Source organism: Esox lucius, chromosome 1 (genome assembly GCF_011004845.1).
Source record: "Esox lucius isolate fEsoLuc1 chromosome 1, fEsoLuc1.pri, whole genome shotgun sequence".
In the NCBI taxonomy this organism is placed as follows: Eukaryota; Metazoa; Chordata; class Actinopteri; order Esociformes; family Esocidae; genus Esox; species Esox lucius.
In genome coordinates this window covers 33,580,911-33,607,237 of record NC_047569.1, presented here as the reverse complement: position 1 = coordinate 33,607,237, position 26,327 = coordinate 33,580,911, and the positions used below count along the sequence as shown (strand labels likewise).

General features: G+C 47.9%; 4 protein-coding genes across 10 annotated transcripts in view; 2 read left to right on the top strand and 2 right to left on the bottom strand.

Annotated features, from left to right (window-relative positions):
- sipa1l3 (signal-induced proliferation-associated 1 like 3) overlaps window positions 1-9,770 on the top strand; it is a 63,826-nt gene extending 54,056 nt beyond the window's left edge. For 4 of the 6 annotated variants that reach the window (XM_034292588.1, XM_034292583.1, XM_034292584.1 and 1 more), the window contains 12 exons: window positions 33-281; window positions 840-1,010; window positions 1,684-1,808; window positions 1,924-2,036; window positions 2,170-2,630; window positions 3,507-3,734; window positions 4,060-4,222; window positions 4,452-4,635; window positions 4,917-5,066; window positions 5,461-5,587; window positions 6,310-6,391; window positions 6,655-9,769. In XM_034292588.1, the coding sequence (XP_034148479.1) occupies window positions 33-281; window positions 840-1,010; window positions 1,684-1,808; window positions 1,924-2,036; window positions 2,170-2,630; window positions 3,507-3,734; window positions 4,060-4,222; window positions 4,452-4,635; window positions 4,917-5,066; window positions 5,461-5,587; window positions 6,310-6,391; window positions 6,655-6,798 (2,197 nt within the window). In that variant the 3' untranslated portion in view covers window positions 6,799-9,769. Of the gene's footprint in view, window positions 1-32; window positions 282-839; window positions 1,011-1,683; window positions 1,809-1,923; window positions 2,037-2,169; window positions 2,631-3,506; window positions 3,735-4,059; window positions 4,223-4,451; window positions 4,636-4,916; window positions 5,078-5,460; window positions 5,588-6,309; window positions 6,392-6,654 lie in introns of all 6 variants that reach the window. The other 2 variants (XM_034292593.1, XM_034292592.1) reach the window with 2 other exon arrangements.
- A 228-nt stretch (window positions 9,771-9,998) lies between these two features.
- Window positions 9,999-17,044, top strand: qpctla (glutaminyl-peptide cyclotransferase-like a). Its single transcript, XM_010872519.4, has 7 exons — window positions 9,999-10,849; window positions 10,984-11,130; window positions 11,823-12,116; window positions 12,830-12,991; window positions 14,104-14,203; window positions 14,888-15,004; window positions 15,118-17,044. Exons 1-7 carry the CDS (start codon window positions 10,640-10,642, stop codon window positions 15,261-15,263), a joined length of 1,176 nt encoding a protein of 391 aa, XP_010870821.2. The 5' UTR covers window positions 9,999-10,639; the 3' UTR covers window positions 15,264-17,044.
- Window positions 16,177-17,699, bottom strand: six9 (SIX homeobox 9). 2 transcript variants are annotated; one of them, XM_010872488.4, is made up of 3 exons: window positions 17,316-17,699; window positions 16,625-16,788; window positions 16,177-16,336 (listed from the first exon to the last, which is right to left on the bottom strand). In XM_010872488.4, the coding sequence occupies exons 1-3, from the start codon at window positions 17,697-17,699 to the stop codon at window positions 16,177-16,179; spliced, it is 708 nt and encodes a 235-aa protein (XP_010870790.1). The 2 variants fall into 2 exon arrangements, with proteins under 2 accessions (XP_010870790.1, XP_010870808.2); XM_010872506.4 differs by having other exon boundaries at window positions 16,259-16,328.
- A 1,636-nt stretch (window positions 17,700-19,335) lies between these two features.
- On the bottom strand, window positions 19,336-25,725 carry six5 (SIX homeobox 5). The gene is made up of 3 exons (XM_010872476.4): window positions 24,736-25,725; window positions 21,455-22,932; window positions 19,336-21,193 (listed from the first exon to the last, which is right to left on the bottom strand). Exons 1-3 carry the CDS (start codon window positions 25,425-25,427, stop codon window positions 20,511-20,513), a joined length of 2,853 nt encoding a protein of 950 aa, XP_010870778.1. The 5' UTR covers window positions 25,428-25,725; the 3' UTR covers window positions 19,336-20,510.
- Between the last annotated feature and the right edge of the window lie 602 nt (window positions 25,726-26,327).

Genomic DNA, 26,327 nt, shown 5'->3' with positions numbered 1-26,327 from the left:
TTCTCCTCCATTCCATGTGCCCGTCTGTATAGGGGCTGTACCGAGGAGTATGAGATGAAGAACCTGGAGCAGAAGACCGAGCCAGAGCCTGTGGGTGCAGGGTACCGGCCCTCCCCTCGCCCCCCTGCTTGGCGCTGGGACAGCCCCCCAGCACCCCCGGGCCCCCAAGGCGCACCCACTCCCCAGCGCTGGACCCCCGTAGGCCTCCAACCACCCCTTCCCCGCTCGCACAAAACCATGGCGCCCATCCCATACAGGGAACCCCAGCACCTCTCCAAGAGGTGAGACGCTGACAGAGGTGGACCCCCCCCACCCCCAGTCTATGTATTCCTACTGGCCTGCGGAGGGGGTGCCCCAGTGGGAGACATCTCATTGGCTGTTTTTTTTTTTCTTTGGGCGGGGCGGGCAGCATTGGGTTCAATAAGTAGACCAGAGCCAGCCGTTCCCTCTCTAAGATGCCAGCCATTACGGAGGACAGCTTGCGGTGGAGAGAAGATTGCCCCACACACACTGGCAGCAAACGGCGGGCGTGTTGTCGTTCATGGTTAACCCCTTGACGTTTGTGGGAATTGGCCTGTTTTGATGTTTGAACGTGTCATAAGGGTGAAATATGGAAAGTACATCCATGTCAGGGAAGTAAAGTGTGTGTGGGTTAGGTAGGTGCAGTTGCCACAGTGATTTTTATTCAGTTTTCACACTACCAACAATTTGCTAAAGTTGACCAATTTGCAGGAGTTGTACTACATGATGCTCATGCTCAACGGCTGTCAGTCCAACCCTAACCTCATCCCTCAGGTGGGATCGAATTAATCCACCATCTTTGTCTGTGCTCCCTGTAGGCCGGTGAGTTTTCCTGAGAACCACTACAGCCTTTCCCCAGCAGGGGGTGGGCTGCCCTACAGAAACCCCTCAGCCAGCTTTTCCTCACCCTCTAGCATGGGGGGCTTGGCGGCCCTTGGGGCCCAGGGACTCAGCGGGCCCTTCGTACGCTACAAACCCTCACCTGACAGGTAAGTCAGCAGGAATGTATGTGTGGGTTGATAGGAGAGTTCATCTGTGGTTTCCTTTCTAACTTTGTGGGTGGGTGCCTTTGTGTCCATCACTGGGATACGGTCCTGCAGGGGTCAGTTTTTTGGAGCTGAACCAGGAACCATGAGAAGACCCCTGGGCTGAAATATATTTTGTATTCCACCTATTAATTGATTACTTATAGTTCTCCCACTGGCAATCAGCCTGACACAGGACTCCTGAAGCGGGATTTGTCTGTGCTGTGATGCATCACAAGTGTCATTGGTCTCCGTTTGCTTGTATTGGAAGAGTTTCAGTGGTTGCTGTTCCCTGGTGTGCTGTGTATTTGGTGTCTGACAGGCATTCTGAGGTAACTTGGAGTGATTGCTTCCTGTGTAGCTCTAACTGATTTGTTGAGCTTTCAGAAGCTGACGGTTATTCTTGAGTCAGTGAGACATGCATGAACAACACACTTGGGATCTGGACTCCATTGTTTGTTATTGCGTGTGTTTTTAGTTCCATCCTGCCCAACCAGAGGAACATGTTTTAAATTAACGCCACGAGGCAGCGAGGTTACCGAAACTGTTTTTTTAAATCTGTAGTAAATCTGAAGTGCACGTGAGTGCAAGCGGTTGTTAGTTTTTTCCAGTTGTAACCTCCCTGCTCCGCCTCTAGGTTCGGCACTGCACAGCGCCCCCTGCTGGCGTATGAGCCTCAGCTCAGTCTGGATGTCTCTTCCAGTGGGGAATCCTCCTCAGGCTTCACTAGCCAGGACAGCACTATTGAGCGCAGCAAAACAGGTACAGACACACACAGACGCGCACACACACCACGGTGGACACCTGAAACATAACGACGTCATACATATCACAGCTGTCTCTGCCGATCGCGTAACAGCGTGTGTTGTCTGCCCAGAGCCCCTGTGGCATGTCCCGGTGCCATCATCCCAGAGGCCTGGAGGCGGAGGACAGAGGAGACCCATCCGCCAGGACGTCCCAGGAAAAGACTCCCCCAACAGGCACTCAAAGGTCAGTTCTGGCTTAGAACCTTTGCTACTCCTTGCTCCTTACCTTTCACTCGTATCGGTCTCTCACTCAAATCTCTCTTATATCTCCCCCTCTCCCTCCCCCCTCTCCCTCCCCCCTCTCCCTCCCCCCTCAGGGTGAGACCCAGTACTCCAGCCACTCCAGCAGCAACACACTGTCCAGTAATGCGTCCAGCAGCCACAGTGATGAGCGCTGGTTTGACGGGGGGGCCGCGGAGAGAGGGGGCCCTGGCGGATCCGGGGGTTGCCTAGGCGACCCGGCCGACCCCGATCCCGACCCGCACAGTAAAGGCGGGTCCAGTGACAGCGGCATTGACGCCCCGACGCTGTACAACTCCAAGCCCAGCGGTCGCCACGGAAACCAGTCCACCCAACTGCAGAGACCCGCGCACGGCTCTGCGGCCTATAACAGCGGGGTGCAGGACGCCGCCGGCGCGAAGGGGAACGGAGTCGAGGGGCGGAGACTGGAGTCGTCGCCTGTGTTACATCCCTCGGCCAGTCAGACCAAAGGGTACCGTACGCGCACCTTCCCTCCTCCCGGATCCAGCGCGGAGAAGCCGGACTCATTCAGACACAGGTACCAGAGACACCCTGGAACACACAGGTGACATGGCCTTGCGGTTAGGTCCCGGTGGTGATGGGAGGACAGGGGGAGGAGACAGTAGCACCCGTGTACACACGCATCCGTATTTACGTGGAGAGGCCGGCTCCTCTTACAGAGGGATTAAAGGATTGGGTGTTTTAGGCAGTAGCTTCATCGCGGCAGTCCACCGGGCTATAACCCTGGCAACAGCACAGCACTCTGTACCACTCTGCCACACACCGGCTGAACCACACAGCTGTCAACTTGCAGGTATGTCAGTTGTGCAGCAACAGCTTAGCGCCTGGGACAGGTGGATGTGACTGCTAGGATGGGTACTCTGTAGGTTGGATGGATGCTAAAGAGGGAGGGAGGGGAGGGATGGCGTTTGAGAAGGAGGAAGGGATGGATTAGGGGATGTATGTAGGACATCCAGACTCTAGCATAGTTGCCGGTCAGAGGATTTCCACTGATTATGCTGGTCTACTATAGGATGCAGCGGTTGGGTTGGCTGGCTGGCTGGTTGGTTGGCTGGTCTGGCTAGTTGGCTGGCAGGTTTGCTGGTTGTCTGGCTGGCTGGTTGGTTGGCTGGTCCATTAAGGTAGACTGAAACAGAATTAGGTCGGGAGACAAAGGGGATTTGAATTTTAAATGCCACCACCAGCTGCTCGGTCTCCCTCACTGATTATCCATATCAATTCAAGCACATTTCTCTCTGAAATAATGCACCATTTCCAATGACCTTGGTTTGCGTCTATCTGTATTGATATTTCTCTGTGTATTAATGCTGTGTGTGTGTGTGTGTGTGTGTGTGTGTGTGTGTGTGTGTGTGTGTGTGTGTGTGTGTGTGTGTGTGTGTGTGTGTGGTCACAGGGCCTGCTACACCCCCCAGGGTTATAAAACCCCTGCAGCGGAGAATTCCCGGCCGGTCCGATCGTCCACGGTCACGCCCAACTCGGCCCTGCTCTGCTCCAGCTCTCTCTCCACCTCCGCCCCCAAGACCTTATACAGCAGGACGGGCGCCTGGCAGCCGGAGGGCAGTACACCCTCCCCATTAAACACACCTGGAACCTACAGCTCTGACAGCATTAGAAGCAAAAAGTAAGCCTGTGTGTCTGTGTGTGTCTGTGTGTGTGTGTGTGTCTGTGTGTCTGTGTGTGTGTCTGTGTGTCTGTGTCTGTGTCTGTGTGTCTGTGTGTCTGTGTCTGTGTCTGTGTCTGTGTGTCTGTGTGTCTGTGTGTGTCTGTGTGTGTCTGTGTGTGTCTGTGTGTGTGTGTGTCTGTGTGCTACGCAACTGCAGTTAGCTAGCTGAAAAAGTATACAGCCACACTTCATGACCTGTCCCTGGGATGTCTGTTGCCTCATGACCTGTCCCTGGGATGTCTGTTGCCTCATGACCTGTCCCTGGCGTGGTGTCTGTGTTCAGGCAGGTGGATGTGAATTCAAAGAACGTGTTCGGACAGCCCCGTCTCCGAGCGTCACTGAGGGACTTGCGGTCTCCACGGAGATCCCACAAAAGCACCGTTGAGGACGACTTGAAGAAACTCATCATAATGGACAACCCTGGGGAGTCACCGCAGAGAGACACAGTGAGGAACACACACACTGAGCTCCATAATAGAACCTTTATGCCTAAACTTAACCCTAACTTTCAGACTGAACCCTTAATTCCTAAACACAACGCTAAGCCTGTTTGATCAAACATGTATTCAAAGTGAGGACCGGCTATATGTCCTCACTACAGTTTCGGTCCTCACCAAGACCGTAAAACAGGACCACAAACGCCCTCATGTCTGAAACCGCCCCCTTCTTCTTCAGTCTCCTCGGCGTACTCTTCAGCGCACCTTCTCAGACGAGTCTCTGTGCAGCGGGCGCCGGGACGCCAGCTACGCCAACTCTGCGCCCTTGTTCGAGCAGGGAGCCCCAAGCGACCTCCTGTTCACCTGCACCCTGCCCATCAGGCGACACGGTCACTCCTCCAACCACATGAACAGCAAGAAGGGTGAGTGGCGCCGCAGCTCGACCTCGCCGCCGTGTCCCCATATGGTCAGCGTTGTTAATTAGGGCCACGCTAGGAGAGACCGCTCTCGGTCATAGTCACACCGCACAAGCAATAGTATATGACACTTAAAGGAGCACTCCTCTGGAAAACTGTCCTTGGGTGCTTCTTTCATTAGTCCACTGTCAAGAAATAGCGGTTTAAAGAAGCCGTTCATTGTCCAGAATGCGGATCTTCTAAGACCTGTGGATTTGACCTCTGCCCCTCCTCTCTCCTCTGGCCAGTCCCTTTGTCTGCATCGGAGCTGTCTCTGACAGAGGTCAGGGATAAGGTGCCCCCTCTCAGGAGGCTGGACCCGGGTCTCATGCCCCTGCCTGACACCGCCTGTGGACTGGAGTGGGCCAGCCTGGTCAGCGCTGCCAAGGCCTACGAGGGTGGGTGTATGGTGTGTGTGTGTGTACACGTGTGTACACACTACTGGTCTACTGGTTCGTGTAGCCGAGCCTAAGCTGTCACCTTATATCCCTGGGAAAGTTGGAGGTCAGGTCGCACCTTATTCCTGCCCCCACCCCCAGCTTCCCTTCCACTATCCCCCACCACCACAAAGCTCCTCACAGCAGCTCCAGCAAGTCTGAACACACTAGGCCCATACAGAAACGTGATCCTGGGCCTCAGTTACAGCCCAAAGCCAGCTGGCCCCTGCCTGGATTAGCTTGATTGTGTGAAATGTCCCTGGGGACCTTGCATTGTAAAAGCTGGTTGAGTGGGGGGAAAAAAGGCTGCATTTGTAGATTTAATAAGCCCAGGTTGTGTGTTTGTGTTTTACAGTGCAAAGGGCGGTGTCTCTCTTCACGCTCAGTGACCCTAAGCTTGGTGTTCCAGACATACGGCCCATCATCAGCCCGGTTCAGTTCCAAACACCCCAGACTCCACGTACCACCCCCACCTTCAGCGGGTTCGTCTCTGACACACACAGCACACACACACACCTCACAAAAAGTCACCGACAGGACACAAGGAAGCTAATTTCAGCAGATTAGGAGTGTTTTGTCTCAACCCTACATCTGGCACTTGCATATCTTACCGTAACCTGGAATTATTAAGGCACGCAGGTTGTCAGATTGTCATGGTGGGGCTATGTTAATTTTTGTGACACAAACAGGCCTTCACTTGTCCTCATATAACCACGGTCTACCTCACTTGCTTCGTGTGGAAAGAACTGTAACAGCAGCGCCGCCATGTGGTCGGCTGTGATAATTACACATGGATCAGACAGTCACCATGGATCCCTGAACCAGTCTGGCCTGTCAGCCTCTGTTCCATAAGGCGGGACCAGCGCTTGACTTGGGATAACATAAGTGCAGTAACTGACAAATCGCAAATTAGACAATGTTCATCAAAATGGATGTGTTAATAAGGCTTGCCTACAAAAGGAACCAGAACGCTGTTTGCCTGAAATTAGAAGTACCGGAATGCTGTTTCCGGGCCGTTCCGGCCCAAGTCGAGCACTGGGCGGGACCACTCATTATCTGGTCGGCATCTGGTCTAGCCAGTCACAACACTGCATCCTTCTGTTCTGAGGAACACACCTGCCTGTCAGCTAACCCACATAGAGAGCTGGAGGTGGCCTGGCTGTGGACTGTACGGCAGCAGGGCTTAATGTCTGTGTGTTTTCAGGGATGAGGTCCCCAACGACCTTTCGGGGCGACTGTACAGCCTGGAGGTGATGCTGAAACAGCTGAACAATGACCTGGAGAAGGTACCTTCCACACCACAGAGATATCTGACCTAATACTCATACACACCACTGGCACGCCAAGCATTCGCACTGTAACTTTTTTGACTGTGTTCTAGATGTTTGTGAAATCTTGAACATCTCTGTTATTAATATAATAATTATACTGATAATAGGCTGTGGTCCTGGTCAGCTCGATGTCTCGATTGTAAGCTGCTTTAGATCTGGTAAGATCTGCTAGTATGTCTGCTGGAAATGCATGTTAAACATTTTATTAACTCGTTCAGGAGAAGGAGGACAAGGTGCACCTTTTGGCTGAGATGGCTCATCTGCGGGAGAACAACCAGCGTCTGCAGGAGGAGAGTCAGTCGGCCAGCGAACAGCTGCGCAAGTTCAGCATGCTCTTCACCGAACCCCCAGAGAGGAAGTGAGCTCAGACCAAACACACAGGAAGGGACCTCTAAGAGGCAGCATGAGACCGTCTGAAGAAGGAATGCAATGTCAGGCATATGGAGGTGAGAGGAGGTCAGAAGAAAGACGTGAGTGTCGTTCTGTGATTGACTGGGTTAAAGCACTGTTAAGCACTATGGACACAAGCAGCAGAAAATACAAAGCAAATAAGTTAGGATGTGCTATATACAAGAACACGAGTAGTGTTCAAGCATACTGCCCTACGGGGGAAAAGAGGGGAACAGTCCCATTTACATTCTCACAGCCTGCTGCTTCTGAAGCATTCCAACTCCTCCATGCACCCCCCCCACCCCACCCCACCACCCAGAGGAGAAGAGGAGCACAACCCCTGCACCACTCTAACCTACTCTGGGGAGGGAACACCTGCCACTACGCCCGTTCACCTTTTCAGTGATGCACTAACTCCCCCAGAAACCCTGCCTCGCTCTGGGACGGAGGGACGGAGGGACTGCAGAGAGCCAATACATCCGTTGGCTCATCTGAAACCAAATTGCCTAAACAGGAGAGCCTTGCAAGTGGACCAAGCTATTTGTTTTCTTACTCTAAACAATGCACACCTGACTTGACCCCCAGCCTGTGCTACTATAGTGAAATCCTCTCTGTCCCTGATTGTGGGTTTTATTTTTGTAACTGAAGTCTTATGGTGAAGCCAGTAAAGAGGAGAGAGCTCATAAACTGTAGAACACTAGATCACCCGGAGAGGCCTAATACTGTTTCTGAAGCGAATCAGCCAAAAAAAAAAAACATGTGTTCTGAATCATAAGACTCTAATAAAGTTCCAAGGAAGACCTGGGTTGTAAGATGTGGTACTGTAGTTCTGCCTGTGTAACTCACCTGACTGTTTGAACACCTTGTTTATTGTGCTGATATAACCGAGGGAAAGAGGTGAAGTTGAAACTCATGAAGGTTTAGGGTACAGTAAATACTCAGTGACAATGCATTATCGCACAAAGTAGAGAGCTATTGTGATGATTGATTTTTACCCTTTGTTTAAGTGTGTGATGGAGGCTAGCTCTAGATATTTCAGTTGTGAGCAAGCTGTACTATAACAACTTACACTAGTGATGTGAGACAAGCAATGTCATTCTGTTTGACACTAAACAAAGAGTCATAAACTCGGTGACAGTATCTCAATACATGTTTCAGTCAGTGTCATCTCAGCTCAACAGTACTGGATCAATGTTAAAAGTAAAATTATCCTTTTTTCCTTCTTTTTTTTTTACTATGTACAATTATGTTCAGTGGTTTTTGTTTTGGGTACCTACTGACATTTTTATTTTAGTATTCATTGTACAGTACCAGTCAACAGTTTGTACACACCCATTCAAGTGAAACTTATGACTGCTACATAAACAAATGCCATGCATACCTAGAATAATCTCCTTAACACTGTAGAAGCTGTGTTCTATGAGCGACTGTGTCATGGTACCATAGCTGAGTGTCTGTATGCTATTAATGAAGGGTTAATATTTACACATTTTGCTAACAGTCTGCAGAATCAAACTCAACAATGTGTACACAACTGTGAGACCTAGTTAAATAATGTCAAACCTAACTGGTGGTGGGTCTGTTAAACGTCTGTGTGTGCGCGTGTGTGGCCTTTTTCCTCTTTCACAGGAATACACTAAACTACTACACAAATACACTATTTCTTCGAACTAGCTTGACCTTATTCGCTACAGAAACTATTTTTCTTACAGATGTATGTTTTTGTGTCCTTTATTTGTCGTGAATGTGGGGTATGTGGAGGGGCACATAGAGCTGGCAAAACCTCGGGGGAGGGGGTTCCACAGGGTTTGGCCAGAGCTATTCACTTAAATGACAAGTCTCCACTGACGGGAATATTTCTTTGATCCTTCCCGTATGTATGACCCCTAACTCAGTCATTATAGACCCCCGTTCAGGAGCCCCGTGCCATTCAACTGGAAACCCAGCCTCCCTTCATCACTACTCTCAGGACCTTCACACACCCCGTCAAGCACCTGTACTATTTATTTGTATTTATTGTTTAGTATGTGGGCATGTACCTGCATGATGCAAACCCTTTACGGCTAGATCGGTGGACGTTCACATGCACCCGTGCGCCTGCACACGATACTGCCTGGGCTCTCTCAAAAACATCCCTGGTTTTTTGACAGACATTGCACGCGTTCATATGAGGGCAACGCACAGACCTCGATCGTTTCTCTCTTCCTCGACTTTCATCTGGTGTTTGCCCGTCACTTCCAAAGACTATGTTGTAGTCAGTCTGCGTGTACTGTAAGCTGCCCCTTTCTCCTCCAGTCAGTTGTATCATCTCGTCTTGGGAATTCCGAGAGCAACACAAACTAACGCTTCACGCTTGTGTTGAAGCGCGTGAGCTGGCGGATTCCTCAGGTGAGCTGTGATGATCATATTGGCAATGTCTTAATCCTTTGTTAATTTGAATTTTGAGGGTTAATGGAGTGTTTTTAAGAATTTTGTTTTTATATATTTGATTTTAAGCTTAACTGTTGATATAAAAAAAAATTCAAAAATGGCTCGTGCATCAATGTGGCACATGCACAAATGGTAAAACCGAAAGGTTAAAATTGAGCAATTGATTTATTTTTATTTTTGATTAATATTTTGATAATTTATTTTTGGAACACATTGGCCACCTTTGCAACCTGGAAAAGACAAAGTAGTGAAATTAAGAGGGTACTGTGTTTTTTTTAAATGTTTGGTTTGAAATCTTTGTACAAAGCTGATTTGTATGATTCTGATTTTCTTTTTAATGGTCTGTATATCTTTTGTGTTGGTACTTTCTGAGTAAGGCAGGGGTGCTTCATGCATAGACGAAAACTTACCGGTTGAACGTTATTTGTTTTTCTTGGGATGTTGTATTAATGAGTGTAAATTTAAAAAGTGTAAATTGTTTTCATTATTTTATAAGAAAATATATTAAAAATCTTTCATAATAATGGAGTCGTTGTCCTTCCTATAATTCTGCGTCTATTACAGACTTTCTTGAATCGGAAGCATGCAATGTATAATTCGACTTTATCCTCAAATTATACATTGAAATATACCCAGTGTAACGATAATGGATAGGCTGCGACCAAAGGGTGAAATCAACCTGAATTGTACTGTATCTTTAAGACGGTTCATTGGCTGGTCACTGACTACGAAACCCGGAAACCAGGTATCGAAATAGTCATTATTACTAGTGGATTCAGTATTTTGTGTAAGGTAGTGTAAGGTATGAAGGGCGATGAAGTTATCAGTCATGCCAGGAAAATGTTGAAGCTATTCTCCAAAGGTATATGAGAAAAATCGTAGATAAGGATAGTAATCCTACAGAGAGGTTTTTGATGTTGACGTTCAACGAAGCAAGGTAAAGGCTAACTACAGGAAGTAATGAGACATCGGAGATATGGGATGTACATTTTAAAGGACCTATTTGAAATATGGGTTTGACTCATAGGTTGATGTTATGGTAAAATCATGGATCATAGTGTATATAGAAGTGCCCATGGAAGCTTAGTCAGGTTTGCATAGAATAGTATTACAAGTGCATTATGCTGTTGCGTAGCCTGTTAATAAATGTGCAGATTCGTCCAGTGCAATGCTGCGAAAACTTCAAATTCAAAACGAGACGCTCACGCAAGGCTGTAATTGGTGCAGTGAAACTACTATTTCAGTCCGCGCTATGACACGTAGATCTGGTGAAGTGGGAAACAAGCAGCTGCCGTCAGTTTTAAGCTATTGAGAGAACTCGTTTCTACCGGTTTTTCTTTTTTTCTTTTTTCTTGAACTGACGAGTTTTTAGACAGCTTTGTTATGTCGAGAACTAGTCGGCGATACAAGCCTTTGCAGGCAAATAAAGGTACCCTCCCAGGCTGCGACTCGGTTCGGATTCCCCGTGCCCGTGTACTGGTCTTCTGTCTCATCGGTGTTCTGGTTCTTGCTATGGTGTTGGGCTTGTATTTGTCAAACGAGACAAGCATCAACAACAATAGGATCCCCGTCGTAGATTTGGCAAAAGACAGGGTAAGGAACTAAACAGAGTAAATTATTTTACTGTATTATTTTATGTGGAAGTGATTGTCCCTGCACAGCTGTCACACTGAGATCGTGCCATTCGGTGAGCTTCAGTAAGATGTTCAATCTTTCTCTTGATCCAGTTATCCCATAAGGCCAGTAAGTTTTCGCCGTCCCAGGTGCAGCGGCTGGCGTCTCAGGTGGACGGAACACGTCTGTGGGAGACTCACTTGAGGCCCATACTCATAGAGCGACTCCCCGGAACTCCGGGCAGCCAGTCAGTTCGTCAGGTGAGTGTAGTTAACAAGGTTGTTAAAGCATTGCCAGGATAGTTCTATTTTATTTATTTTTCTAGTCCAGCTGTCCAAGCTGCTTGCTGTCTTTGGTGCAAAAGTACTGCTGCAGCGTATGTTCAATTTCAAACCTACTGCTAATTCAGCAGAAAACGGCATGACAACCACCACCATGCCTACAAAGGATGAGACAGTCATTCAGTGTTTTGTGGTTTTGGATATGCAGTATTACATTAGTGTCTTCCTAATACAATGTTTTGTCATTTTTATATTCTTTATATTTGGATTTGACTCTGTCATATAGGTAATTATTATTGTTGAGTCACTACAATATTGTTGATTCTTCCTCAGTTTTCTCGTATATAAATGTTTTTTTATTCTGTTTTTTAACTATCAGAAGCCTTATGTGAAGCCCTTGAGCATTTTCCTTCCTGTCCTGAAGCTTAGTTATTAACTCAACAATATTTCAAGACTTAATGTCTCATCTGTTACTGTAACCCATCTATCAATCACCCTTGATCTGTGTTATTTGTTTTAAATGTTTTTCAATTTGACAATATTTTGTGTAAATCCGTCACAAAAAAATTAAGTAATTCCAAAAGCAGTGTAACGCAACAAAAACCAGAAAGTGGTGTGACTACTTATGCAATCGTCAGTCCCTTTAGTTCACAACCTTCTTTTTCACTCAGCACATCTCCTCCACTTTGTCATCACTGTCTGCTGGCTGGACGGTAGAGCTCGACTCTTTCTTGTCACCAACGCCACGAGGTCCGGTCACCTTCTCCAACATCATTGCGACCCTTGACCCCGGGGCCCCTCGCAGGCTGCTGCTGACTTGCCACTATGACTCCAAGGCCCTGCCTCCAGACCCCCGCGCCCCAGAGAGGGTGTTCTTGGGGGCCAGTGACTCTGCGGTCCCCTGTGCCATGATCCTAGAGCTGGCTACTGCCTTGGACGCACAGCTCAAAGCCCTCAATCAGCAGGTGCCATGTCCCATTTTGTCCATTCACTTATTTCCAGGATATCTTCGAGCCAAGACCCGTCCCAAGCTGATAGCGAATGAATGTGACAGAGCGTGCATTAAATGGACAAAACAAGTAGCACACAGTGCCTAACATTGTTACATCTACCTTAGTGGTCAGAACCTACATGTAGTCTCTAATCCTCCTTAGCCTTACAATACGCTGTTTATTGCAGAGAATGGGCATGGTTACTGTCAAGTCAAGGCCAGCATGCAGTTTACTGTGATACCCAGAGGAACGACTGCAATGGGAAGGAATAATGAGAACTGGAGCGAGAGACCGCAAGCGGAGACGTGAGATGCTGAATAGCTGGGTTTCTCACTGTTTTCCTCCACTTTCTCTCTCTCGCTTTCCCTTCTCTCTCACTCCCTCTGCAGTGTAGAGTAAAAAAAGTGCTGAGTGTGCTCTTGCAGAGAGCATCCCTGTTTTTAGCAGCAGACTGCTCTGTTTTTTCAGTGTCCCACCGGAGACTGACCTGGGGAAGTACAAACACATTGCAACATCACCGCAGTCCCACACTAAATCATTATGGGATGAGAGCAAACCGCAACAGTGCAATTGTTTTTCGGGGGAATTGAGATGTGATTACACCGGTCTTCATTTCGCTACCAGGTCACACCAACCGAACAGAGCGTTTCTAACTCATCCCAGCTCTTGCCTTTCTGTCTTTCCAGGCGTCGGCCGTGACCCTCCAGCTGGTGTTTTTTGATGGAGAGGAGTCGTTTGAGGAATGGACGGACACAGACTCTCTCTATGGATCCAGGCACCTGGCAGAGCGCATGGCCCACACACCTCACCCACTGGGCTCCACACACACCAACCTGCTGCAGGCTGTGGTGAGCTGGGCGGGTTCTAGTTTAACCCCTCCCCCGAGATGGTAAAGCACATTGCTTTTCTGAGTAAATTCAGCCGGAAAGGGTTCGCTTAAAATTTTAGGATTCAGTGTTTGACGTACGGGAAAGAGGTTTAGAATGGGAATTATTTTGCGTCCCCGGGCCAGGATAGTCAAACTTAAAATGTTTGTGCACTTGGCATTAGGACAATGTTTATTCTGGACTCCTCACCTTGGCAAACCCCACGGAGGGACCTACGGCTTTCTGATCCTGTAGATTTTCAGAAAGAAGTGAAAGGACACAGAGGCCCAATCCCAATGTCCACACTCACAAGACATTTAGACACGCGTTCTCGCCAGGTCTGTGAGGCCTGTCCCTCTGTCGAATCGTCACGTGCGCCAGGGCTCTCTCGCAGACATTTTGAGCCCTTTGTTCACCCTTTTCGTAAGTCCGGATTTCTGCAGACTTGGCCTGAGGGAATTACCCACAGTTCATAGCGTTGTGACGTGAAACACGGGGGGTTACCTGGGGAAACCCGGAAGAGAGAGGGAAATCCGGGCAAATCCGCCTTACAAGAGAAGGAAGAACGGTGAACAACACTACTACACTAGGCCTACCTTAACAAGGATTTGAGATGGCACATAGAACACATGAAATCAGAGGAATGCAATCAGCTTATTACACACCTAGTTTATTCAACTGTTTCTTTTTTCTTTTTGCTTAACGATGCGGTTTTTACCAAAAATACTACATTGATTATTGACAGTTCCCTCCCGTCCACTCTGTAGGGCAAGAACCTGCATGACCTGCATAAATCAGGCAGTCGGTCAAATAAGTGCCTTGGTTGGGAAGTAAAAAAAAAAACGTAAAATAAAAAGTCCCAAACCCACAATGGTGTGAGAGATGTTTTAGCGGCGTCAAGGTAACATGATAAAGTCGCAAAGTTCTGTCCCATTACTATTTATGGCATTAAGAGCCCTTGCAGCCTCTTGCACTCAACCACTTACCAGGTGACGTCTGTGAGTGTTTAGGGGGGACATTGGGATTGGGCCAGAGTATCCAACTGAGATGCTCCCCCTGACTTACCCCCGTCTTCACTGGTCTCTCCATTTTAGGACCTGTTCGTTTTGCTGGACCTGCTTGGTGCTCCAGACCCTCTGATTGTTAATCACTTTGATAACACTGCCCGCTGGTTTGACCGCCTCATTGCTGCAGGTAACAAAACCAGGGGCATTTTATGCACTTCCTTGTTTGTCTATACTGCTCTTAAAGGGGACAGCAAAACGGTCACTTTGATCTCTCTCTACACAGGTGCTGGTCATAAAATTAGAATATCATCAAAAAGTTGATTTATTTCAGTAATTCCATTCAAAAAGTGAAACTTGTATATACATTCATTCCACACAGATTGATATTTCAAGTGTTTATTTCTTTTAATTTTGATGATTATAACTAACAACTAATGAAAACCCCAAATTCAGTATCTCAGAAAATTGGAATATTGTGAAAAGGTTCAATATTGAAGACACCTGGTGCCACACTCTAATCAGCTAATTAACCCAAAACACTTGCAAAGGCCTTTAAATGGTCTCTCAGTCTAGTTCTGTAGGCTACACAATCATGGGGAAGACTGCTAACATGACAGCTGTCCAAAAGACGACCATTGACACCTTGCACAAGGAGGGCAAGACACAAAAGGTCATAGCTAAAGAGGCTGGCTGTTCACAGAGCTCTGTGTCCAAGCACATATATATATATTTCTCGTATTTATCCAAAAGCTTTCTATCGGTTTTCAGTGACCAAATGTTAAAATGACTTGTGCTTTCGCCTTGCATTTTTAGTCAAATATAAGCAGGGACACGTATGTTCACAGCCCCCTAACTGTTCTTCATCTCTCAGAGAAGAGACTGCACAGGCAGGGGCTGCTGACCTCTCACCCCTCTGAGCAGACCTACTTCAGGAAGGACATGTACCTGGGCCCCGTGCAGGATGACCACATCCCCTTCCTCCATAAAGGTGAGCGAGGGTGTCCTCGTACAGACGGACACCCACTAGCATGCGATCGCCCTGGCTCATTTGCCAGGATGTTCTCTTACGCTGGATTAATTTATTATTTCGTGCTAACTTAGGTGTTCCTGTGCTCCATGTCATCGCCACACCCTTCCCCTCGTTCTGGCACACACTGGATGACACCGAGGAGAACCTTCACCGGCCCACAGTCGAGAACCTCACCAAGGTCCTGGCCTTGTTCTTGGCTGAGTACCTAGGCTTTTAACCACACCTGCTCCGAGTCCGTGTAGGAAACACACTGACAGGAGTGGGAGCAGTTTTGCACAGACTTGGTGAAAACAAGGGCTGCTGTTTCTGGTATCACCAAACCCATCGGACTGGAACCAATGAGCTCATAAACACTGTCTGGGAGCAGAATGGCACTGGCACTACACAGCTGGATCCTGGCTTGTATCACAGTAACGTGTGATGTTATGAAGAGGCTGAAGAGTACACTTATTCTAATGAACTGATTTAAGACAATGCTTTCCTAATAATGTCTTCATGGCTTATATTGATCATCACATGATTCAATTTTTCTGTGAATTTCAGATTTTAGAATTGGTTTCAGCTTATATTCATGCGAGTGGAAGTGGCTGGAAACGTGCAACATGGCTCTCTGTTGTTGAGGCCTGTTGTTTTATGTCCTCCGTCATCATGGTTTAGTGCTAATTTTGAAAAGGTGAACATCCATACAGCATCTGTTGTATTCCTGGTGAAATAATAGTTGGAGAAATCCATCTGAATCAGCAGTGGTGTTCAGAATCTAACAGGCCAACAAAATGTGAAGCCAACTACACACTGGATAGTAAAAGAGAGATTGGAAGGACTCTGCTGTAAGAGGCTGTCTGTGATCCACTACCAATTGGCTTTGGTTCCTCTCGAACATACGTTGTTTTTGGTAAGCATGAAATGGAGGATCAGTTTTTCAAACATGCACAGTTTATTCTCAAATGCTTCAAAGCATGGCAGTGATTTAGCTTGTGCTGATAACATGTTTGTTTTCTATTAAACTTGGGGGGGGGGAAATGGTTCAACACTTCAAAAGCTAGTCTTTGATACAGGATGTCAAGAATCCAAAAATGAAACAGCTTTGCTACTTAAAACATGCAACAGTTGATTTCCAGTACTGGAAAGATTTAGAAAGGTCTCCCACCCACATGACTCAAAGGAGGGGGCTGAGAGAGGGGTCGGGCACAGGAGAAGAGAGGACTTTCTGGAGGTGAAAGGTCATCAGAGGAGGGGTAAGCGTCTCGGGTCCTGTTGGAGCTTAGAGCTGATCCACAACCTTCTAGTTCACTTGAGAGGGAAAGAGTTTGTGTGAGTTGTCAGTTCCCTACTTGGGCCAGAAGAGGGCAGAGGTAGATCACTGTAAATCAGAGCTTTGTGAGAGAAAGGAGCACATCTTTTAAACTTGCATTCCAATTCCTTCTCCCCGTGTTTCAAGGAGGGGCACGTACTGGAATGTTAGCTAAAGGGAATGGTGCTCAAACTAGAGAAGCACAGTCCTAAAGCAGTAACAGTCCTGAAACAACAATTCCCCAAGATTTTTTCTAGTGAAACTTTCGAGAGGCAGGGAAGACTCACCCGTTATTTCCATGAGCTGCGCGGTCTCTCTGTCGTCGGTTCTTGAACCAGTTGCTCACCTGGGTGGCTGTGAGCCCAGTGGTAGCCGCAAGCTCGCGTTTCTCACAAGGCGAGGGATAGGGTTTATGGTAATACCACTCCCTCAGGACACTCCGGGATTTCTCCTGTGAAAAGGAACACCAACCTTTCACTTCTGAATCAAGTTGAACAATGATCTACATTTCATATCGGCAGTAAGATGCCTCCGTTTCTAATATTTTCCACTAACGTGAGGGGAGAGAACTGGACAGGTTAAAGCAAATTCCCCCTGGATGTACCACCTTCAACCAACCTGTGGAAATTGGTGATTAGTGCATATGAATATGAGACCTGACATAATGTACTGTCTAATCTTCCTGACATAAAGGCCTTTCTCCTGTAGGATCTCTCTAAATCTCAGATGTTGACACCACTACGCAGTTTCACCATGACACGGTTTTGGGAAGCACAGGTGTTGAATTTAGTTCAAACAGATGCACAACTGTTCCAACAGAAACTCTTCCGCTTCCTTTACTTCCATTTAAGACAGGTTTTCCAACAGAGTCTTCTGAATGAATTCAACCCAGCTATGAGGGAACAATATACCAACACAAGAAATCCAGCGGCCTGGTCAACCAGCCCTAGGAGATTTAAGCCTACACGTTGAATCTACCTTGAAGCAGTAACTGGTCACCTCTCCATCCCAGATGGTTCTCGGCAGGGGGAATTTACGACGTACACGATACTTGCCCACAGCCCCCAGGGGGCGCCCTCTCTGACGTTCAGCTTCCAGGTAGTGCGCCCTCAGCCAGAGGTGCTGGAGCAGAGGGTGGCTGCGGGGGGAGAAGGGAAACCTCTCCAAGAGGGCGTAGAGGTCAGAGAAGTGCCCCTGATGAAAGGCCACAGCAGCTTGCGCCTTCAGGACGCTCTCCAGGTCCCCCAGACAGGAGGAGGGTGGAAGAGTTCGGAGGAAGCCAGCCAAGCGCTCCATGTGACCACTCTGCAAGAGGACCTCACACACACATGCCACCTGTTCCGCCGAGAAGACCGTCGCCATGGAGACGGAGCCCTAGTACGCCAGTTGAGGTCAAAGGTCTACGGTACCTCGGTAACCTTGGAGGACTCTCAGAAGGGAGATGTTAGTGCCAGCTGGAGTGTCAGTAGAGTACGCTAGCTTGATGTCGGGTGAAGAGGTCTGTATGAATGCGAGTCAACTTGTGTATCCTTACCCATACCTTGTCCCCGCCCTGGCTGCCTTCAAATTCCAGGGAACCTGAGAGCATGGGGGTTACAAAAACAACAGCGTCTCTCTCTCTCTCACACACAAAAAAATGGTTTCTTCTCCGTTGTGTACCCATTCATCCAAAGAGAAAGCATGTTTGTGTTGTTCAAACAAAAGTGTATTTCAATCTAATTTACTAACCAAATTGCAAAAGCTATTCAACTGATTTGGGTAGACACTCCTCGGTAGTTGTTGCCTATGACCTGAACAAAAACTCATAAGGATATTCAAAGACAAAAAGGAGCACTCACGTTCACAAAAACCTACCGAAACAAATGTGTTCTAAATGTTGTTTATTACAATATCACAATAAAACTGTATATAAAAAATAGAATACCTTTAAGTACAAAAAGACAAAACGTATGTTTTATAAAACAAAATGATCCCTTTACTCACTATTGAAAAGCAAATAAAAAATACACATCTTTGGATAAATCCGTTGGAGGTTGTGTGCACACGTGTGTCTGCGCGCGCGTGTGTGTGTCTGCGCGCCCGAGTGTGTTCACAAACTCTTAGACCTGACACTGTAACAGCCTTGAAGCACTGACGTACCACACAACAGAGAGACGCTCCACGTTGACAGGTTCCACTCCTGTATACACACACACACACACACACACACATGAACACACTATCCCTTACCCTCCAACTCATGCTCAGTATCCTATGGAAGAACTAAATCAGAATCTCAACTAAATTTCATTGTCAAACACCGATTAAAACCCACTCGCAAGATAGCTTTGATGAGCAAATGCTAGTGATTAATGTCTTTTTTTTTTTTTTTACATTTCTTAAGTGTTGATTTTGTTCTCATCGACCCATTGTGAGACTAGAACCAGTCATCCCATAGAAAGACATTAATGTTTTATCCTGCGTCCATTTTCCTCATGGACTGTTCGTTGTTGTTCAAAGTTGCTTTTGAGAAAATGATTGATACATGCATTAAATACACACATAAAAAGAAAACACAAACACACACACACACACACACACAAAGACAAACAGCCGAATGTGACACTGAACAGGAGCTTAGTGTACCGTTGTCCAGAAACGTAACTGCTTTCTATTCTCTGGAAAAAGCTAGACAGTGTACACTGTACTTCTATGGATGGAACAAATGTACTGGTTCTCGGTGGACAGTGATCCATTCGAAGAGACTTGCTGCCTGCTCTCGGGGCTTCATGACTCCATGTTGCTGATCTGTCAGGCTCAGGATGGACAGAGGCTTTTTCTGAAACTCATTCTAACCAGCTGATTTGGCAACTCCGGCAACTCAAATCATTTAGAGCAACTTGTCAAAAAAAACGGAGAAGGTAGCAGGTTTTTTGGAAAAGAATCTAGCCGTCGCCGAAAAACGTAAACATGAAATGGACAAAATGTGCAAAACTTACAGTACAAGGAGGGAGTTCTCAATGGAGATTATGCCATGGTAGGTTTTAGTGATGCTAAAAAATAAAAATTATGCATCAGCTTTACAACCAAGAGTATCATATCACCTGTTCAAAGACAAAAGGACACAGATTATTAAGAAATTCATAATAGATGTCGGAGGTTGCTCGTATCAATGGTGCAAAATTCTGTTAGAACAGGCACACCTTCATTTAAGAAACAGCACCAACTCACCAACCTCAGTGACTACAGATCAAAGCCATACTTTGAAAAACACCAGCGTCATGATTCAGAAACTCTATATACTATCTGTAGTGTACAAATGTGACCCATCCAATTGTCCCACGATGTTCATTGTCCCACGATGTTCATTGTCCCGCGATGTGATCACAGCAGAGTTTGTAGCATACGTGCATTAGGTTTCATAGTGTGTAACTAAAGCTTTCTCTGTCCCAGTAGGACAGGCTTACTTGTGATAAGTGTGTGATGTCTGTCACATTTGTCATATTTACAGAGGAACATGCATTGCATAGAGTAAAAGAGTAATAAAACAAAATTCCCAGGTGACCCAGTTTCTTCCTATAGATCTTGGATGTGATAGAGTTTAGCTATTATTCACACCTGTAGTAAAATGACAAGGAGTGCTTGATGCTGTAACACAGAGAGGACTGAGACATCCATCTCAGTGTTATAGTTCTAACGTATCTAGTGTCACACAAGCAGAGCGAGCAGTCATTCAGAACCGGCTCATCCAACTCAACAGAACTGAATGCTGGTGTACTGCTCGGCCAATGAAAACCCACAGCATTCATTCCCCTGTAGTACAAATAATCTTGGCTGAAACAGGGTGTCTGTTTATAAAGGCAGTAGAACATCCTCAGGAATTATTTGTAAAAGAAAAGGAACCACGTCTTGCTTGGAATTTAAGGACTTTTTAATCCCATGGCTGAAATCCGGGCCAGATGTGCTCCTTCGTTTTGTCTTTGGCTGGTCTGCTGAAACAGGAAGGACTCTGGGTGTATGCAGAGGAGGAAGTTACAGTGCTGAGCGGAGGGGACGAATCAGCCTATAAACCAAGGCCATCCTCCAGATCAATCCATGTTTTAAACCATCCACATATCCCACCATGCTTTATCCAACAAGTGGACATGTCGGTTGTAATGTCGGTTTAGTTCCATCCGGGCTGGAAAGACTGGATTACAGACCCAGCTCATCATCCACGGGAACGGACTGTAGCTGGGTTAGGATTTTGGCATCTCCGTCCATCTCCTCTGCGTCCCCTAACGGCGACCCCCTGGCCACATCCTGCTCTGGAGAAGGGCTCCCCAGGAGTAGGGACTCGCCTCCAGGTAGGCCCAGCAAAGCAGGGCCATCGGGTAGATCTCCCTTCCCATGGACATCAAACATAGTCAGGCTGGCGGATGTGGAGAGAGGCACAGGGCTCCAGGTGGTCTGGGAGAGCTGGGTGTTGGCGGTCACCCCGCTGCACATGGGGCTGAGAGAGAGCATGCTTTCTGGGGTGAGGACACTGGGGGGGGTTGCGGAGGGCTCCAGGGTTTGTGGGGAGGAGGTGGTGGCGGCGGCGGCGAGGGGCTGGTTAGAAGAGACGCTCGTCTCAGGCGCGGTGCAGTAGAGAGGAGACGAGTTGACGAAGCAGAGCGGGGGCGTCTGGAGGCTGTTGGAGGTGTGGACGGCGGTGGAGACGGGGTGGATGATGGGGTTGAGAGCGAGAACAGGGCCTAGCCCGTTGGCGGGCAGGGTGGACGTCTCCGGGACAGCTTTCATGGGCAGGTTGGTGAACTGGATGCCCGCTGGGATGGTCAGGATCAGCTTGCCCTGCTGGAAACTTATGATGGGGCTTCCACCAAGGAGGAGGTTCCCTACAGCACAGAGGACAGGCAGGAGCAGAGCAGTACATTAACATTTAAGTGTCTGACGCTGTGGTCCGGTGCAGTGTTCTACACTCCTGCTTCCGGACCTCACATTCCACCAGGCATCGGGGGTCCAATTGCCTATGCCCTTCCTCAGAACCTCTAGGTACCCGTCTCCCTAGTGTACACCCCCCGTCCTGATGATGAAATAAAAAATAGAAACACTCCTGGAAAAGACATCTTACAAAAACAACAAAGTGAATGACTAACCTGGAGAGGTGGAGGGGAGCTGAATGACACCAGAGTTGAGGAGCTGAACCCCTGGAGGCATGCTGGGCGAGGCGGCAACCGTCTGTTGAGGCCCCAGCTGGTTCGTCCTGAAGGGCCCTTGGGTCATCCCACCTCCAGGGGCTGAGGTTAGGATCTGGAAGGCCCCTGCAGACAGAGAGGGGGCGGCCGGGACAACTTGGGGGAAGGAAAGTTGGCCTGCGGATGATACCGGCACCAGCTGGGGCAGGGAGAGGGGGACCAGCTGGGTCGGGGCGGATTCTTTCGAATGGGAGATGGGAACCACTTGGGTGGGGGAGGAGATGGGCGTGGCCTGTGGATGGCCTAGTGGGGACTGGGTCAGCGTTGTGGTGGTGGCTGAGGTTTGGTCACACAGCTGTAGTGTCAGGCCCTGGGGAAGATGCTCACTGGAGAACTGAGACATGGAGAGGATGGTGGTTCCCTCTCCCAGGGTGGAGGAGCCAGTCTGTTGGTGGAGGGGCTGGGCCAGGCGGGGGCCAACGTTCACCGTCTGATGGCCCTGGAACTGGGACAGGGTTCCCTGGGGGAGGGAGGAGGTGAGGGACGACACAGGGACTAACTGGGGACACTGGGAGACCTGGCCCCCGGGGGAGTGTTGGACCAGTTGGGACACAGGGATACCCTGGATGGAGGGCACCACCTGGGGCAGGGAGAACACCTGTGGGGCGGAGTAGCTGGAGGAGGACACCACCTGGCAGATGGAGCTGGAGGGGTTAAGCTGGGAGCCGGCCGTGGCAAACACCACGTACTCCCCGTGCTGCCCGCTGAGGCTCACTACTGGGTTGGACAGAACCACACCTGGAGTGGACATGGACGCCGGGAGGCTGTCCGGGAGGCTGCTGCTCTGAGTCAGGACCAGGGAGGGTAGGGAGGCGGGGGAGAACGTCGACGGCGACGACGAGGAAGAAGACGGAGAGACCGCCTGGACATCCTCCGCATTGAGAACCATCCCCTCTGGGACGTTGATGAAGTCCAGGGTGGGGACGGTTGAGGGGTGGGTCACACGAATGTGTTCCGCCTTGCGGCCCTCCGGCAGGGGGGGGGAGACGGCAGAGCCGGACTCCATGGCCGTAGCCCCCTGGCCCTCCAGGTCCATGTCCTGGCCAACCCCGCTGATCTTCGAGATCACATGCGCTCCGTTGAGGATCAGCGGCGAGTTGGCCGATACGGGGCTGAGGGTGACGGTGTGGCCGTCGCTAAGGGTCAGCCCGTTTATGATGACCCCGCCCCCTGCCCCGGAGATCAGCGAGCCCCCGTTGAGCAGCAGGGGGTGGGAGGCAGTGAGGAACCCACCGGCCCCGTTCAGGAAGATCTGACCTCCGGTGCTGCAGGGGGCGCTAGAGAGCGAGATGATTGAGGTTGTGGATTCCGCCGTGTCCTCAGGTTTGTCGGAGATGTCGTCTGCATCATCGTCCGTGCTGTGGTTGCCATCTGATTCACTGAGAAAACACAGAAGGGGGGAGCAGAGAGAGGAAAAAGGTAGTACACAGTGGGGGGAAATGTCCAGAGACAAGGCATCAAAGGAATGTGTGGACTGTAGCAGGGCGAGACACAAGGAATAGAGACAGTGGGTGTTCTTGGCCCTGGAGGGCATTTATTAACTAAAAGCAAAAGAAACTAAAGCAAAACTTTTAAAAAACCTGCGTGTGGAGAACAGCATCCCAGTCTTTAGACTTCTTTCACCCTCAGCTAACCAGAGCCACTCAGACGAGGCCTGATTATGGGGAGGTATGCCCAGCCTCTATCAATCAATCAAATGTATTTATAAAGCCCTTTTTACAACAGCAAATGTCACAAAGTGCTTTTACAGAAACACCTGGCCTTAAACCCCAAGGAGCAAACAACAGTAGTGTTGAATTTCAGTGACTAGGAAAAACTCCCTAAGAAGGCCGAATTTTAGGAAGAAACCTAGAGAGGACCCAGGCTCAGAGGGGTGACCAGTCCTCTTCTGGCTGTGCCGGGTGAGATATTAAGAGTCCAATTGGAATAATTTATAAATGCATGTGGGCTAAATCCAGAGTCTATTTCAATTTAGACTAGGTCAGAAGTATGACCAGATGGGCAAGGACAGGGACAGCAACGGGCCCCCCAAACCAGGTACTCCGCAGGTGTGGACCAGGACTTCATGTCCTCCTAAAGTTTAAAAGACTGGGACCCATTTGGCAACTCCGGGTCAGCTGGTTCTCCCTCAGGCTTTGGCCTGACACTGATAGAGGAGAGGGGTGCGTTCGCGCCACAGTACACACTTCATTGTGAATAGCTCTCTTGGTGGCTTTAAAAACAAACCCAAAAAAAATCTTCCCTACCCTTTTCAGAATTATGAAAACTGGTATAAAATGTAGGTATGTTAAATTAGTGGGATTCTGTTCTGTGCACGAGAGGGGTATAACAGTGATAATTTTCTTTTAAACTGATGGTTCAGACAAATGCTTTTCATACTGGGGTCCCGCGGCCAGATTATCTACAAGATGTTCAACAACCTATTCAAGGTTTAGCCAAAAGGGTCCATGGAATACATCTTCAGCGGTGTAAAACAATTAAGACGTATACATTGACTCATTGTGATATCCACAGTAGCCTACTCGACCAATCAAGTTAATACAATACATATTATGTTCACAAAAAAAGGGTATGCTTTGTACTTTTAAACCTACCACAAACCCTGAAGAATAAAGAAACTTGAGCCCCAGCGGGCGCTCCGATCTCACATTTCACAACAAAGCCAACATGCTCTGGCGACCAGTCGTGCTCTCTAGGACCAGCGTGACGTTTTACACTGTCAAAGACACCACACATTCCTTAAACCGCAGGGATTTGCAGGATTTGATTGAAATAGGTTGATCATATAGTTGAGAAAACTTGAGAAACCAGTCGAGCCCATGTTACAGAAATTACATGGAATATCGATTACATAAAACATGTAAATTGTAGAGTACGATTATATTATATAGATGTATAGCTGACAGATCCAGACTTATGCAACAGCTGGTTTTAATATTTTAGAGGAACTGTAGTTAGCTTAATATTGTTTCACAAATTATCAACATTTGACAATTAATCAACAATCTTAGTACTGTGTCTGTAATTGTGTGTCAACAGACACTTTTTTTTTTTATAACCTCTCTGCCTCTAACAATAACCTCTGCAAATCACAGGCCTACAAAAAAAGTGTCTTTACATTGACATTGTTTTACTTGAAATCTTGTATGAAACATAGATGTGTTTATTAATGTGTATTCTACCTTTTGCTGTTGGTACCGGACGGGGTTCGGTCTCTCTGCCGTCGGTTCTTGAACCAATTGCTGACTTGCGTGAGGGAGAGTCCAGTCACTTTAGCCAAGTTTTTCTTTTCGTCTGGAGTGGGGTACCTGTTTCTTTTGTAACACTCTTTCAGTGCATTGCGAGACTTCTCCTTGAAGCAATATACAGTCTCCTCGCCATCCCAGATTGTTTTTGGCAGAGGAAACTTTTTCCGAAGCCGATACTTGTCTACGGCACCCAGGCTACGACCTCGAGACCTCTCCGCCTCCTTGTAGCGCGCCTGCAAGTAGAGGTCCTGCAGGAACCCATGGTTGCTCGGGTGGAAGTCGTGGCTTTCCAATATTGTGTACAGCTCCTTGAATTCTTCCCGGTGGAAAGCGACCAGTGCCTGGGCCTTGAGCAGGGTCTCGTTGCCACGTAGCAGCTCGGCCGAAGGAGGGATTGTGGATAGGAATCTCCACAGGCGATCCACATTGCCCGCCTGTAGAAGGGCTTCGCAGAGACATGCTACTTGATCGGTCGAAAAGCTGAGTGCCGAGTTCTGGAAAGTTTTTAGCAACTGTTCCGAAACTTCATCCGGATCAGTCTCTTCTTTTACTGGAGCGGCCTCTTCGGTAGACGCTTCTGTACTATTCTCTGATTGTTCTGCAGACTCCAAAGACAAGGAAGCCATTTTTAGTTTTAACTTTTTTCTTTTAGTTCCTCCTCCCTCCCCTGCGCGCTCTCTCTCCCATTCTCGGTCGACGAGTGTCTATCTGCCACAGCTACAAGCGTCACGCCCCTAATATCCTTAAACTTCGTTTCGAAGATTTAAACCCCTGCCTGTTGACTAGTTTTTATTTCATGGTAGTATGAGTTCACCAGTTAGCCCTAGGAAACATATAGCATTAATTATGTCAGTGAACATTCAGGCTGTATGCTGACTCGGGATCAAGAAAGCTTGGGCAAATTCAATCCTGTATTGTGACTGAACCACTTCTGGTTTTTGCTTCTACCTGCTAGTTAATCGCTCTCACCTGGTGTCCTAGCTATCAATGAGCCTATGATAGGAAGAAAACCATAAGGGTTTTGGCCCGACCAGGACGGTGTTGTCCCACTATTTTGTGTTATTTCTGTGGCCGATATATGCAACCTGTCAAAAATGTCCTTACCTCCCAGTGTTCACAAATCTGGTTCCACATCATCGACCAGTATTGATAATTTGATTACTAACATGGCTAAACAATGCTCTTACCCTTAATCTAGAGTATAGGACAAGAGAAATACTGAAGGCATGAGTCGCAGCACCCGCCCCCCACAGAGAAAAGTCAGAGTTCAATTATTGAAATCTATGCATTTCTTAGTTTACCGAGTCAAAACTGAATATTATAATAATTTCGAAAGTATGTAAGTATAATGATCTCTTGACAAAACATTATATAATTTATGACAAGCTTGCTTATAAGAGAACAACTTCTGTTCTTTGATCAGTTGAATCAATGAAAAACGGTCCCAAGATAAACATTGAAAATGAATCACAACAGAGAAATACAAGTGACTGTCTATTTCGGATATATGCTATACCTTTTGTGCC